Source organism: Adiantum capillus-veneris, unplaced genomic scaffold (genome assembly GCF_014529385.1).
Source record: "Adiantum capillus-veneris isolate H3 unplaced genomic scaffold, ASM1452938v2 Hic_scaffold_969, whole genome shotgun sequence".
NCBI classification, from domain to species: Eukaryota; Viridiplantae; Streptophyta; class Polypodiopsida; order Polypodiales; family Pteridaceae; genus Adiantum; species Adiantum capillus-veneris.
The window spans coordinates 30,583-47,118 of record NW_028221924.1 but is presented as its reverse complement, the minus strand read 5'-3'; the positions used below and the strand labels follow the sequence as shown (position 1 = coordinate 47,118).

The 16,536-nt window shown below is 43.6% G+C and overlaps 1 protein-coding gene across 7 annotated transcripts in view; it reads right to left on the bottom strand.

Annotated features, from left to right (window-relative positions):
* Positions 1-792: 792 nt before the first annotated feature.
* Positions 793-16,536, bottom strand: part of LOC147416446 (DEAD-box ATP-dependent RNA helicase FANCM-like) — a 31,751-nt gene continuing 16,007 nt past the window's right edge. Inside the window, exons 1-7 of one of the 7 annotated variants that reach the window (XM_086508353.1) lie at positions 6,339-6,593; positions 4,998-5,330; positions 4,797-4,929; positions 4,513-4,716; positions 2,461-3,691; positions 2,211-2,360; positions 793-2,033 (exon numbers count right to left, since the gene is read on the bottom strand). In XM_086508353.1, the coding sequence (XP_086364479.1) occupies positions 1,421-2,033; positions 2,211-2,360; positions 2,461-3,691; positions 4,513-4,716; positions 4,797-4,929; positions 4,998-5,330; positions 6,339-6,404 (2,730 nt within the window). In that variant the 5' untranslated portion in view covers positions 6,405-6,593 and the 3' untranslated portion in view covers positions 793-1,420. Of the gene's footprint in view, positions 2,034-2,121; positions 2,361-2,460; positions 3,692-4,512; positions 4,717-4,796; positions 4,930-4,997; positions 5,331-5,562; positions 5,836-5,954; positions 6,312-6,338; positions 6,594-16,536 lie in introns of those variants that run through there. The other 6 variants (XM_086508354.1, XM_086508355.1, XM_086508351.1 and 3 more) reach the window with 6 other exon arrangements.

Sequence of the window (16,536 nt, the reverse complement as noted above, 5' to 3'; positions counted from 1 at the left end):
GGTGCACGTGTTGAACATCTCAATGGAACAATGCACAAGTGTTGCATTTTCCCCTAAGAGTGTGGGACACATTGACTTTTACCCCAATTGGGCATAAGTATTTGGGGCTTAAAGAGGAGATCAAGGCCTTTGGGGAGAGGCTTGAAGAACCCATGACCCAATGGTAAGGTATTTTCTTTTCTACATCCTATTTGGTTCGATGGCCCAAAAACCGAAAATGGCAAAACACAAGTCTTATACCATTGTGACTTTGCAACTCTACCTTAGTTATCTTAAAAAATATCCTTTTCTTCTTGATCTCCATGAATGGTGACCAGCACAAATGTTAACTTGCAATCTACCTTTAAAGCTTTTACCAAATATAAATGCAGTGTTTCTCAAGGATGGGTCTCATAGCCAATAGAATTGACACCTTGTGGCTTAAAGAACCAACGACCCAATGATAAGGTACTTTCTTTTCTACATCTTGGTTTGTGTGATGTCCCATGTGGCCAAACACAAAGTCTCATACCAGCTGGACTTTACGAACTCTACCTAAGTTTTTTCATGATTTGATCATTCCTACCATACCCTTGTCTTTTAACTACATTATGCATACAGCAAATGGATTACTTGTGGGTTTAGAGAATTCTCTTTCTTTGCTTTTGATTTTCTTGTTGAAAGCTTTATCTCACAACACTGATCCATGCATACGTTTCCATTTTCCATTTGTTGAGCTTTCACCATGAAGTGCATGCTGACTTGACCAAACCTTATAGTTGACAGAGTAGCTTGACCAAGGAAAGACATATGTCAAGTAACTCTCTTCCTACTTATGGCAACTTTGATGTAAGCTTGGAGCCGGAGATAAGAGAACTTTCACATCGCTGCACAATTCAGCGAGATTGCAGGTGCAATAATGTGGCATACTAGAAAGGTCTGAATCGGAGAAAGAGAGTACTTTTGCAACAAGCCATTCTGCTGCAATTCCTACACATTTTTGAAATTTGTTGACATTCTGGAGTCTTGGCACCATATGAATCTTCAATAGCAGTGGGAAATCAGCCCTCCACAGTCCAAACCTCTTAAAATTACTCAATTTTGATATACAATGTTGCATGGTACTTATTGTGGGGGGTAATCGGAATATTAACAGCACACAAAATTGCAAGGTTAGTGATCATCTTCAGCATGTAACCTCAGTCCAGCTAGTCGCTGGCCGTCATTGGATATCACTAGGTAACTCAGCACAGCAAATCATACCTGCATGGCAGAAAGACATCCGTCCCAATGCCATCAATGTAGCCAACTTGACTATCCACATTTGGATTCAATATCATGCTTGTCTCACGCATAGCATCAGCACCAAGTTGTGAGTTGCATTGCACTTTTCGAGCTTACGAGCCAGAGCACAAAATAATTGGCAGGCAAATGGCTCTTGTCAGCAATCAATGCCAAGATTGAATGATGGGAAAAACTCGAAATCTTCATCTTGCTTTCTGTCCAGGTCAGCATCATTATTGCATGATTGCTTTGGCACTAATCGTGTTGCTGCCTCGGGTTGAGGAGCAGAATTGCCAAGGAAATGGGAGCGGGACTTCTGGACAGCCTCAACTTCTAAGGCATCCAAGTCGAGCCCTGCAAACAAGTCATCATCGAAATGTCCGGACAGATTGCGCGTCATGGATTGCTCCTGCTGAAAGCTTAGTTTCCGCTTTCTCTCATGTACTTTGGTTGTCGAATGCATGCTGCTATGAAGCTGCCCTGGCACACCCTCTTTTTGGCTGCTGGTGAATCTTGTAGGCTCCCTTGTTTCTAAGGTGCATATGGATGGGTGGTTGCTGACAGTCGGGGTTGCCCGCAACTCCCTCATATTGATTGTAGCTGAGCCAGGGTCCACTTCACCGTGACTGTCAGAAGAGACAGATAGAACACTTTCAGAGCAGTTCGGCAATGTGAAGTTGCCGTCACCAGAGATGGGAGTTCTTTGCAATCTATGTTGCATCCATGGTAAGGGGCATTCATCAAGTGGTGACTGTGTCAGCAAGGATTTTCTGCATAAAACGGTTGTATGTCATGTCCTTGCTAACACCTGGAACTCGTATGTGCAGTTTAATCATTTAAAAGCAAACATAGACGAACCTTGATCAATTACTCAATCTAGATGTCTCATGACTTACAGTTAGCCGCCAAACAACAAAAATGAGCAGGATTGGTAGCAAAACAAGAACCTGTAAACTGCCATCATATCTATGGGCTCATCAGTCCCCTCTGAAGCGCCCACAGTAGGTTCAACTTGGTCATCGATGAAATCCTGCAGTGACCCCTGCTCATCATCTTCATCATCCTCATCCGTAGACACGTCCTCACCAGAGGATACCCTACAAACAGAAAGAGAAATGAGCACTCTTGATCACATACAATGAAGTGACAGCAAGCCCCACTTCCAAACCAGGACTGACTAGTTATCAAAGTACATACTCTGCTTCTTCATCCACAAGCAATGCAGCTGCAAAGCACAGCTTTTGTTTTCCTGCACGTTTTTTCATATGATCCGATGCACACAGTTTCTCTTTCCCTGGACATCTGTTTAGGAGCTCTAGAGGTTGGAGCTCTCGAGATAACCGCTTGCTTGTCTCTTTGGCTTTACAAAGCCGTCGAAACCTTCTAGGCTTTTGAGCAGAGGAAGATGCCTCTAAAGAATGGTTCCAATTACTGCCATCACTCTGCTGAAGTACAGGCGTTTCTAAGTTCTCTGAAAGCTTTTTGGCTTCTCTCCTCCCATCACACACTTTAATAGCAGATAGTGCTCGAGTTAACTGTGTATCATCAATGATCTGGTTATCTGGTTTGAATTCACTGTCTCCAATCTTTTTAAATTTGTCTGCAGTTGAGAGTAGGGTTAACCCACACAATGGCTGTGGGTTCTCCTTTATTTGTGGTGTGCTGCTCATATCATTCAGAGCATTTCCCGAATGCTTGATTCTGTCGGTTGATTCCTCTACAGGCAGAGAAAAATTGCTCTCTAAACCTGGTGACAATGGAACAACACCTTGCTCTGCCAATGTGCAAAGTCGTGGGCTGTCATCATCGACACCATCCTCACAACCATCTTTATCATCCTTCTCATGGAGACTACTGCTGGACATTTCTTCTTCAGGTGTGGATGCTACATAGTAGCAATCTCTTGGCTTGGTTGCAAATGGTGTTTTGCTTGCTGGTGTGTCCTCAAAACCAGGATCCACATTCTGCTTTTCTGTAGCGCTGTTTAATCTCCGTTGAACATTGGTCATTGGCAGTTCCCTCTGGATACTCAAAAAGCTGTGCAACATTGTGTTTATTCCAGTATCCAACTGTTTCAAGAGCGAAGTTCTGAGAGGCAGCATTGGTGGTGAAGCCACTTGAACAAAGCCCAAAGCATCAACCGATACAATTCCTTGGCTATAGCGATAGCTACCCTCAGAGGCAGAACCAAATTGTCTGAACTTCTCCACATGAGCATGAAAATCATCCCCAGTAGACAGTCCACAATTTGTATGACAATCTGGTGGTAACGGCTGTACATGTTTTCCCACAGAGTTTGGAAAATGTGATTTACAGTGACCTATTGAAACTCTCAAGCAATCTTCCTCTCCCATTATAGTTACTTTCTCTGTGGGGCAATGATCTGTGCACCTCCCTTCTATGCCATCAACATCAATTATAACTTGTGCTGTATGTAAACAAACAACCCCAACATTATTTCTATTCAAAGAAGCAATTTTGGTTTCACAAACACATCAAAAACAGACTCCAAAACTTAACAATATTTAATGCATACAGTGGGTGCACTCTTCTGACACTATTACAGACGACCCAGATTACAACTAGATAAGCATTGTTTACGCATCGATGATTCTTCCTTCAGCTTCTTGATATGATCAGTACATTGCTTCAACATTAGTTTACCGTCATCTCTGCTCATAGAAGCCTTTCATTTGTAATGGGCTGCATTTTCTCATTCTTGTCGATATTGGTCTCATTTTTGGCAAACTTGGACTTCAACTCTTTTCTCTTGGTCAGCCACGTAATTTAAGTAGTGTGCCATGCATGATCTTCAGGAGCCATGGTACGATCATGCCTCTATTGGTTCTAGATTTTTGTCTCCTCTCTCTTGGTCAGTCACATCATAAAGACTCTTGAAGGGGTTTGCAAGTGTTTTTTTCCCATATCTCAGAAACCGAAAACTGTTGTCCAGAATATCAATGCTACAATTTTAACAATGGGCTCCACAAGCCACTGGCACCATCATGTACCAATTGTCTTCCAAACAACTCATAAGACAGATGAGAAAAGAGGTGGTACGTTTTCAGTACCTAAAATTTATTAAATTCTCCGGCACATGGACTGAGCCATCATTTTTCATTCATTTAGTTTGTTAGTTTTCAAAAACGTTTCACCCTCTCTCTTTCTTTTCAATCTAGTCATTTGGTGCAATAGAAGCTCCTAGACAAAAGAGGTTCAAAAATTCTAGTCATGAAAATTGAAACTTACCTGGATTGAGGGTCATTGATCCGATGTCCTGAGCTTCCCCAAAAAAGGGTTTTGGGTGTGGAGACACTCCATTGGCGTTTACGTCATGTTGTTGACCATGAAATCCATGTAATACATCATCATCTCCATTGTTTGGTACAGAAGAATACGAAGCTTCCTCTAGCTCAGTAGTAGGGGGATTCATATGATTTGTATCATCTGGCGCTAGCAGCAACATATTAATGTACTCTAGAATTTTTCGTCTCAACAAAGAAACAAAGCATTTTGTGCAGCAAAGTGCGTACCTTGTTCAGCAAGGAAGAGATCATCATTCCCTATGTCACCATCCTCCTTAGTGGAATCATCACCTTTCAAATCATCTTGTTCTGAAATGCTCTTGTGCAAATTTTCACTATCCTTCCCATCAAATTCACATACCTATGCATAAAGAAAATGTGACTTTGGAGAACCAGCTTTCAAGTCAGTGGAAGAAAAAGCATCAATACCTCGTTATCATCTCTTCTCCTGGTTTTGAACTCGTGTAGCGACTGCAATGTATCAATGAGCATGGAGGTGGTTTTCTCTGAGTGTCTGACATTATGCACCTGAGTCGGGAGTAGCTGACAGTGCGGAAAAGCGATCAAGGAAGGCTTCCATCTATCACTAGCAGCCTGATGGGGGTTGAAGTACCTTCGCAGTATCAGAGATTCTTCAGGGTTCAGGTCTACAGCAGAAGGATCTACCGTTTGCACTACTTTTTGTTTGCTCTTGACACGTGGAATAAACTTTTCAATTGCCAGCTCCACGAGTTGAGCTTCTGGTTTAATAGAGTGTGGTACCTACAATAGACCAAGGTAAAGCAAAATGTGATGTTATCAGACCACAAGATACCGTTACTACTCAACCTCATTACGTTAATACCAAGAACTTTCCAACAACTTAGAGGAGATGGGAGAGGAGGCACAAGATACAACAGAAAGGAGCAAAAAGAGAGACCCTGCAAACTTGGGCTTGCAAAACAGATTTCGCAGGTACAGTCTCTTGCATTGAAATGGGTGCGTTAATTCTAACCTTCCAAGTTAAACAAGGCGTCGGCTGATTGCCAGGAACTATAAAAGCCATCCCATGCGTGCATTGTTCTATCGCAATCAGCAGATCTATCTCTTGACACATCATCACACCTACTTACCCCCCAACCTACTGCCATGTAAAGCACTTCAAGAGAGTCAAGAGGTTCAAGCCACAGAGCAAAGCTAAACCTGACAAAGTCCAATTTCTTTGCAGCACCTATGCTAAATTGGATTGTTAATGTGATACAAGCCAAGGATGATGCTACTAGCCCTGTCAAACAGGGATGTCGGCATTCGTGCAGAGAAGGATAAGGGGAAAAGCAAACACATCAAAGCACTCAAAGATACAGACAAATCCCTTAGTGCCTTACCGTTCTCTACTAAGGGCCATACCATTGTCACTTCTGAAGGACCACACTCGACAATCTTAACAGCTCTCAGTTCCAATTTCCACCTCCCACTTTCCTTTCCACCCTCCCTTCTATCACGCCTCACATCCCTTCGAGCAGCACATCACACCAACTACCCACCACAGTTACCCATCCTCATATCACTACCTCCCTTCCATTCTCTTCTGCTACAACGCACTCCCCTCTATTAAGGCTGACAATAGGAAAAAAACAGCATATATCTGGAAAGCAATAACCATGTTCCCCATTGTCATCGTTGAACCATTCTTAGAATCAGTGTAGAAGAATGTCCAAAGGCTAGATTCTACGCCGTAAGGGTACAAGAAATTAAGCACTTGAGTGTATTCCCAATCTGCTAAGAGATTACCTGAAACCTGCTAAGAGGTGCCCTCTCTGGTCTCACGATGCAGAAGAAAGGGGACTGAATGACCATATGTGGACGGGTAACTCAGAAGACAAAAACACACCCAAAGAGACAAAGTTGCCGCAGGAGAGGAGACACGTGATGGCAGACTGCCTTGTCTGTGACCAAGAAAGGGACATGAATGAGGACCAAAAAGATATTGTTGTTTTGTGGATTTGTGCAAAGCATTTGACATCGTGCCACATATGAGACTCATGAAGAGACGCAAGGAATACTTTAGGGCTAAATCAAGGCATCCCACTTTAACCCATGTGAAGGTCTCACAATGTATAGACAGGATGGGAGGTCTAGAGATAAAAATTAAGCTAGAGTGTTGATACTCATTCTATTATATGCACTCCTTTCTCCCACTCTATTACATGAATATGTCATATTATAAAGTGAGACAGAGTGCAAGTACACTCATCTCACAAAGGAACATTTAACACTTCTATGTTTATTCCACATTGCATGTTTTCCAAAATCTCAAGATTTTGGAAACATGCAATAGGTAGAGATCTTTTCTATGGCACTTGTTATTAGTTACAAGGATGGATAGTATGGTTTAGGAGCTGATGGAGTTCAATTTAGCCACATAAACTCAAACTCTTTTTTGCAAAGGAGAATGACACGGATGGTTGAAATATTGACATCAATATATGAGAAGTTCCACATGTGGAGAGTATGAATTCTCATGAACTATGACACTAGAGCCATATTTTCATGTGTCACCATGGATCCTATAGTGTTGGTCAATCTTGTTCTCTGAAGATCATTGTAACACTCTCGTTTCAGACAATTATGTGACCAAGATTTTCTATTTAGATATGATTATGATTCTGCTTGTAAAAATGGCATATGACAACTTTATGAGTGGTTGTATGGTAGCAATGCACATTTTGGTAATCTTTATCAATTGTTCTTTTTAACAGGTGAATCAAGACATTCCACTTAAAAAATGTTTATGCTACGAGTATTATGATTTAGGGAAAATTACCAAAATACCCCTCTAATTTGTGGAAATTCCCAAAATACCCCTCAAATTTCAAAAATTCCCAAAGTACCCCCTGAATTTGTCATAAATTCCCAAAATGCCCTTCAAATTTTCCAAAATTCCCAAATTACCCCCGGTTGTGAGAGTAAATTTCTCCAAAAACAAAAAAAGTTGTAGCTTTTCATAAGAAGAGTGAATGTCTACCATACAGGATGCTAAAACTAAAATTTGAGTCGGTTATGTAGGCTTTGGAGATGAATTGCTTCATTAATTTTAGACATATTTCGCTTTTTTGTGTGAGGTAATTGGCGACAAATTACATGTAAGCACTCAAAAACCGATCTCAATTGTCAAACAAGAATATAGATTAAAAAATCTTGAAGAATCCAACGAAAATAGATACGAGGGTATTTTGGGAATTTTTGAAATTTGAGGGGTATATTGGGAATTTCCACAAATTAGAGGGGTATTTTTGTAATTTTCCCTATGATTTACTATAACATGTTTACATCTCCTCAATAAGCATGCCTGTTTGTGGAGACTCTGTTTTTATGATGTTTATTACGAAGTTTTTGGTCAAATGGAAAGACAAACCTAAGAAGGTTCCACTTACGAAATGATATATTAACGTCTTCAAAAGGCCAAAATGACCTATGAGACCAAACCGATACAAACTGGTGAATCTGATATCATGTCTGGATACAAAAAAGAGATGCTAAGAATGAAACTAGCAGTGCTACTAGCTAATACTGTGTGGGATATGTGTGATCACTGATACAATGGGTGCCTAGTATAAGAGAGTGATATAATGGGTCATGAGTCTATCGTACTCTGGATGTCGAGATAGTATGGCTCGAATCCTCAGTTGCAATCTCCGTCAATGCTGTTAAACTCCTCTCCTTAGTCGCGGGCGTCTCGATCTCCCTAGCTCCAATGCTCAGTCAACGAGAGTACCGTGAGTGAGAATGAGTTGAGCTTTGCAGCGGTGGCTGCTTCTCTATCAATCTAGTGTCTGGTGTGAAAAAATCGGTAATCTATCTCTGGAATAGTCTCTCTTCATATCTCCTCAGTAAGTTGTCTTTGTGTCTGTGTAACTCAAGTAGATACAATGCAAGGCATCTCTGGTCCTGATAGCTCATGACTCTAAAGAGGTGTTTGAAGCCCTCTCTTAACAGACAGTGGAAGCCACCCCGTATCTTGTAGTACATTGTGCACTTCAGCGGAGATAATGTGTCGTGCTCTCTACAGTGGGTGCTCCTCAGTGCAATGTGCATCACATCTCACTCCAACAGAATAACAACACAGGAAGCAGGAAACAACAGAGAAATAACACAAAGAAATCAACAATAGAACCTTAACATATCGACTCAACTAACTCAAAGAAACCCGTACAGACTCTAGCATGGCAGCACACTCAGCTCCAGCCAAGAAACAACACAAAGAAATCAACAATAGAACCTGAACATATCGACTCGACTAACTCAAAGAAACCCGTACAGACTCTGGCATGGCAGCACACTCACCTCCAGCCAAGAACTCATAGGTACAATGGGGTGTCGAGGCTCAGATGTGCGAGGATGGTGCGGACATGATGCGTATAGCTCCACATGATAGACTCTAGACTATTGACCACACAAAGTAGATGATGTCAATAAACCCACATAGCTACGGATATATACAACCATAAAGAGCCATCAACGGCTCACAAATATCTAATCCAACTAAGACTATCTCAAAACTATGGTCGTGGTGGTTTGGCCCCGCGTCCTCTAAACCACCACTCGTATGCCTGCCACGTGTCACTGCCCACGCAAAAGTCAGTCAAGTGTGGGCTCAGCCCAACTGCAACTAATTGTTTGTCCAGTGCCTGTGACACTGTAGCCTTGCTACAGGTTGCCCGCCACAAAACCACTCACCGTCTCGGTGAAAATAACACTATGTTGCAAAGAGAACCGAGAAGTCACTATACGTACAAAAGAAAACTGAGCAGAGCAATGGGGTCCTGTCAACCGAGAGAAGCCACTACTGCACCTGAAGTATCCGCCTTTGGGGGAGGAGCCATCGAATCGATAGTGGGAGGCTGTTGCTGATAAGCTCTACTGCTTTGAACGAACTCGCTCCCGGTGACGAGAGTTGCCACTTGGTGTGTAGCTGATGGAAGTACCTGGCTTGAAGTGTACTCAAGGTGTCGACTAACACAACCATGTCGGTGTGCACTAGCAAGGCCGTCGCAAGGAATGCTCTGTGTCGACTACATATTCGGTAAGAAAGTCGATGGCTAAGCCCCTGAGGATAGTAGGTAAAGTGCTGAGAGTGGCCGTATCCGACAGAAGTGTGTGTAGAGGGTCCCATGAAATGGGCAGAGCTACTTGGTTGTACATACCCAACAAGAGTTTGTACCTGTATCCCCTACCCTGTCCAACCATATCCCCTACTCACTGGAGCCGCAAATCCCATATCACTGTGGAGTAGCACTACCAGAAGTCCCTGCATCTGAGCTCGGAGATCTCAATGATTTTAGACTTTTCTTGCAATGCGTATCGCAAAGCAAAAATAGTAGCGTCTCTATCCGTAATCGCGCTCTCTACAACACGCAGAGAGCCCTCCACAGCTGCATATGTAGCGGAGTGGTGTTGGTGAGTAGCTGCCAACCGCTCTGCCCCAAGCTCAATGGTAGCAATGGCCTGCCTTGACTCCTGTAGTATGTCCTTAGATAGCCAAAAAAGTGATGTAGAATCGCAAACCCATCCCCTGTGAGTTGGAGAAGATGCTCTTTATAGAAAGCCATCTTCGTACCCAGCTCATGTATCGGTTCTATCCATGTCCTCCTAGTGTGCAATTGGGTTAGGTCCTGGCGAATCAGTCTAGTAATCTCCACCCATGTAAGAGACAACGATGGTGCATCAAGGGAGTACTAGAAGGAGGCCAAGTTGTCCATGTTGAAGCCATGTATATGGAACCATGACGACATATGTGCATAACAGCATGATGTGCCCCCCTGTAAAACTAAAAGTTTGGAGGACTCAAAGGCCAATCAGACATATCTATCTCCGATAGTATCCCATAAGTTGTGCATAAGAGAGACTGATCTGGTAATCACCTCTGTCTCCATGGGGGAGGTTGCTAAGTCCGCTCTAATGATCTCATGTGGTACGGAGACCTTGGCTCTAATCGACCGAGATATCATAGATACCAAGGGTCTCTCCACCCATCCTGCCTACAGACGGTTCCCAAACTTGAACCCCATAGAACATAACTGAAGCTACTAAGGTATCAAAGAGCCAAAGTTTTGTTCAGGATTCCTGAAATTGAACTTGTGAACACAACCTCTCTAATCCTCCCAAGGCCGCATATGCTCGGATTAGTCTAGTCTCTGCTGCTCTCTTCAAACAAAACCTTGGCCTAGTGAAGGCTACCCTAAGATAAGTGTATGCATCTGTGTACACATTCTCCTGACCATAGGTGAATGTAGGTGCTGATCTCCTGATCTGCTGCAGTGTGGTGTTAAACACCATAACCTTGGTTTTATAAAGGTTTACAGACAATCCACTATCCTCTGCAAAGCTATGTAATGCATCCAGATGTCAACACAATATCATCAGCATATAGCAACAATGAAATCCATGTCCCTGCCAACTGGGCACCTCTGTCACCCTCTGTCAATTATAATCAGAAACCTCATCTACATACAAACCAAATAGAGTAGCGGACAATGGACAGCCTTGTTTCACTCCAATATTGGAGTGCACTAAATCAGATATCCCCTCTGGAGTGGGTACATGTCCCACCACTGATTTGTATAGAACCATGATCCCCCAAATCACCTCACTGGGCACTCCCATCTCCTGTAGTCTGCGCATCAACCTAGCTCTAGGCACCATGTCAAATGCTTTTCGGAAATCCACAAAGCTACAGTATATCCGTCTCCCAGGTGCCCACCCCTCCTGGATGATGGCTCTGAGTGTCAGAATGTGGTGGAAAGCGGAGAAGCCTCTCCTGAAACCGACCTGTCCCACTGTCCGTATACGCTCACTCTCTGCCCATCCGTGCAATTGTTATTATGAGCGAAGTATAGAGCTAGAAGAAAGCAACAGAAGGCGCTCACAATAATGTACAAGAACTTGGGACTTGGTGATAAGCTTAATCTTGATTACAAGACTTAATACTTTATTAAGAGAGGTAGATACAAGACTTGGATTACATGACTTGAGTACAAGACAAGGCTTGATTTCAAGGACAAGACTTGAAAATAAGACAAGAACTAGTAGAGGGCTTTCCTCATAGGAGCCTCACAATTGGTGTTGGCAAGACTCAAGGGCTTGTGGCCCAAGACCACTATTTATACTAGTGCTTGACGAGGTTAGAACTTTCTAGGTTCTTCTTGAGGAGGTTAGAATCTTCTAGAACATTCTTGATCCTTCTAGTTCTTCTAGATCCTTCTTCAAGTTTCTAGAGCTCCAGAAACTTCTAGATTCTTTCGAAATCTTCTCCAAGCTTCTAGAAACTTCTAGAATCTCCTTGATACTTTTAGAACCTTCTAGATCCTTCTAGATTCTTCTAGAGTCTTCTAGTAACGATGCAAGCGATGACATCGGCGATGATGTAGATGATGGCACAAGTGATGACATCAGTGATGATGTAGGTGATGTCATAAGCGACTGACTCTCAAGCATCCATGACATTACCCTCTCCTCTAGCGACGAGTTCCACGAGGAGCGGTGGTGTTCCTCGAATGGGGCTTCCATAGATGCTGGCCTATAAGAGATAAGGAAATCAAACCTTGATAGAACACCACTCCACCTGACTTGGCGATGATTCAAGACGCAGGATGCCATGAAATATTCCAAATTCTTGTGATCTGTATAAACAATGATCTTATGAGGAGCTCCTTCAAGTAGGTGACACTAGGTTTCTAAGGGGTCGATGATTGCTAAGAGCTCTTTGTCATGGATTTCATAATTGATTTCTGCAGCTGAGAACTTGCGGCAATGAAAAGCCATTGGATGTACTCGACCATCCTCACCTACTTGGGATAGAATAGCACCAAGGGCAAAATCTGAAGAGTCTGTTTCTAGGATGAAAGGCTTTATAGGATCTGCATAAATTAGAATGGGTGTGGTCGTGAAAGCTTGCTTGAGAGTCTGAAAAGCTCCGCGGCCTTTGAGTCCCAAACAAACTTATTATGGCATGTCAACCTTGTGAGTGTTGTAACCACCTTGGAGTATCCTTGATAAAGATACGATAGGAATTTGCAAATCCGAGGAAACATTGGACATCTCTTACCGAGGTGGGTGTCTCCCAATCAAGGATGGTTTGAACCTTTTTTGGATCCATGGAGATTCCCTTTTCAGAGATAGCATAACCAAGAAATTCCACCTTAGATTCATGAAAGGAACACTTCTCCAACTTTGCATATAACCCTGATGCACGAAGCTTTTCAAGCACTAACCGTACATTGTGCATGCTCTTCTTGATCCTTGGAAAATATCAAGATATCATCCAAGTACATTACCACAAAATAATCCAAATACTCCCAACAGATGTCGTTCATTAAATGTTGAAAAATTGTTGGGGCATTTGTGAGACCAAATGGCATGCCGGTATATTCAAAGTGGCCATACCTTGTTGCGAAAGGCTCTCTTCCATTCATCACCTTCTTTGATCCTAACTAGGTTGTAAGCACCACGAAGGTCTATTTTTGTAACTGAGCTTGTATTTTGCAATGCCTTGATGACTGACCGTTGTCGCACTCTGCATTGGCGCAATGCAACATGCTTGACAAGGCCTTGCAACATAGATCCTAGTTCAACTTTCTAGAGCTTTCCAGAAACTTCTAGAGTCTCCCGGAATCTTCTCCAAGCTTCTAGAGATTTCTAGAATCTCCTAGATACTTTTAGAACCTGCTAGAATCTACTAGATTCTTCTAGAGTCTTCTAGTGACGATGCAGGTGATGACATAGACGATGACATCAGTGATGATGCAAGTGATGTCATAAGTGACTGACTCTCAAGCATCCATGACGATTGCTGCTCAAGGATAGAAGCATACAACCGTGCCAATGTGTGTCCCATCATAATACTACGATAGTTTCTAGGCTCTGTAGGATCACTTGCCTTGAAGAGAGGCACAATAGTAGATAGTCTCCAAGTCTCAGGTAGACCCTCACACATGACACGATTGAACAAGACTGCAATAACCTCTGCCAGCTCTAGCGCGGATAATGTGTCGTGCTCTCTACAGTGTGGGTGCCCCTCAGTGCAATGTGCGTGGCAATCTCAATCAAACAAATGGAAATTCACTCAAACAGAATGAAACACAGAAACAATGGATAGCAACAGAACAACAGAGACACAACAGTGGACCAGAACATGTGGACTCGACTATCTCAAAGAACCATGTACAGACTCTGGCGTGGCAGCACACTCAGCTCCAGCCCAGGACTCACAAGTACAAATGGGAGTGTCGAGGCTCAGATGTGCAGGGTGAGTGCCGAGGTGCTCTGTGTAAGACTCGCTACCAAGACGATGACCAGACCATCCATGAAAGATAATGATAATGGCCCAACGGCTACTACTCATACATACAATCATAAAGAGCCACCAACGGCTCATAAATGTCAGCCAGCTAAGTGTGACCTTGCCACATGTCCACTAGGCCACCATCCGTATCCCTGCCACGTGTCACTGCCCAGAGTGTCCGTCCAGTGTGAACAGACCAAACCAGCTGTACTAACTGTAACTGTGTCCTGTAGCAGTGACACTGTAGCCTGCTACTACAGGTTGCCCGCCACAAGACCGCTCACCGTCTCGGAGAGAGGAAGACTGAACAACTGTGAAAGAAAACCACTAGCTACTGCATATTTACAATGGTGCTTTTCTGAACCTGTCATCCAAGAGATAGAGTGGTGGCCACTGTTGCACCCAAAGTATCAGCCTCTGGAGGTGGAGCCATCAGATCGATGGAAAAACTCTGTACTCTATGAGGGCTATCCACAAACCGACTCTCAGTGAAAGAAGCAGCCACCTGCTGCTCGGCGAATGGGAGTACCTGACTTGAAGTGTACTGAGGCCTCCGACTCAAACACCCATGTCTATGTGCGCCTGCATAGCCATCACAGAGAACCGTCTGGGAGGATGACATATGCGGTACGGAGCCAAGAGTGCCAGGTTGCTGAATTCCCTGAGCGTAGTAGTCAAACTGCTGCTGTGAAGCTGTACCTCCCCCAAACTGTCGATGATTGTACTCAGCATAGCCCATAGTCGGCTGTACTGATCTAGCTGGATGAACCCACCCGTACCGCATGGTAGGCTGAGGGTGCTGCTGAAAATGCATGTCCCCTTGGACTAGCATGTCCCGAAATCCTTGCATTTGAGCTCTGAGGTCATCAATAATCTGTGTCTTTAAGTGCAGAGCCTGACGCAAGGCAAAAATTGTAGCATCTCTATCCGCTATGGCACTCTCTGCAACTCGCAAGCAGCCTTCCATGGCTGCATATGTGGCCGAGTGCTTCTAGTGGGTGGCTGCTAGTTTCTCTGCACCAAGTTCAATCATGGCTATGGCATTTCTTGACTCCTGTAGATTTTCTTCGAACAACGAAGAAGAGTCATCTCCACTAGAGGAAGCAGTAGTAGCACCTGGAGGCGTAGTAGTAGTAGGGTTACCCGGAGGCACTGCAGTGGTCGGGGTGATAGGTGTGATCGGGGTGACGATGGTAGCGGGTTCAATGGGTGAGCTGGAGATGGGAGAGAATGACGAGGGTACCATAGGTGCTGCCGAGAATGGTGTTGTAATATTGGCAGTAGTATAAATGGTAGCAATGGGAAGAGATACCTGTGGAAGAGATACCGTTTCAGTAGCAGGAGTGGGCGTACTAAAAACATCGGAGCTCACAACGGCCTCTGGCACTGTAAAGACGGGAACGGGGTGAGAAGAAGAACGTCTTGGAGGAACTGTCACCCTAGTCTGACTCTCTGAAAATGGCAGAGGTCGTAGTGTCTCTGCCGTATCTTTGATCACTTTGACTCTTTTCTTCTGTTTCTTCTTCTGAGCATCTGTGCCGAGAGATTTCCTTTTCACTTGCAGTGGTACTGTTGTATCCTTATCCACTTCCAAAGGGTAGATACGGATGTTGATCACCCAGGTCAATAGTGGCGCTGCAAAACATTGGAAGCTGGATTGAGATGACTATACTTGTGCTCTAAACCTTTTCGCCCAGAATCTGATGAAATCCACAAGGAATGTTCTTGATCAAGCAGTAAAGACCATCACATAGTGGGAATGTGGTCGGCACGTCTACTTTTCCTTTTGCTCCTTGCGCATCTCGCACCAAAAAGTAATATCTGAAAGCTGCTAAGAGAGCTTTGTGATGCTGCAGCTCAGGATGATCGGGTTCGAACAATGCCTTGCATGCCTTTATGGTATCAGCCTTGGAGAGCTTTGAGTAAGACCGGGTACTAGGCTGCAAGGAGGGAAAGTTTGTCATCCCCATTGCATTTCCTATACGTGTAGCTGTCAAAGTGTGACCTCTAACTTTTGGGAAATTCTTCAACATCTGATGAACCATGCCGACAGGTATGTTATCTGGGAGGATAGCTTCAGCTAGTGATTTGATATCCAAGGTATCCAATTGGGCCTGTGAGAGAATATCTCTCAGCGATGGTTTGGGCAGCTGCATGTGAAAATTTAGTGAAAACTGCAACCTCATGACTGATTACATGACTCATGATTTTTCGTTTTCCTTTTGGATCTTTCTCCTGATCACTTGAGCTGCCGTTGGAAGTGCTATCACTATCCACGTTCGAGCTGGACTCTGCCTCTGACGTCAAGGCCTTGTAACTTTTGTCGGATGGAGCACTAGAAGACATGTCAGTGACCCCATGGCTGGTATGTTCTGATTCTTCGTCAATTGCATCAATTTCCTCTCTGTGTGGTTGAGCCTTTTTCCTAGGCAACAATTTTTTTCCGCCTGCCATAGCAATTTGTTGCCGACTGTATACACTGTAGTAGTCTCTTTTATACAACCCAATAGCTTATATCAAACTGAATGCAGCAGAGTGGATTTGTTGGATTCCAAAGATCATACTTGGACAATATCCCTAGTGAATCACATACATCAGTACATACATCCTTGTGTCTCTCACACAATTGCAATTCAATCCCAAAAATTG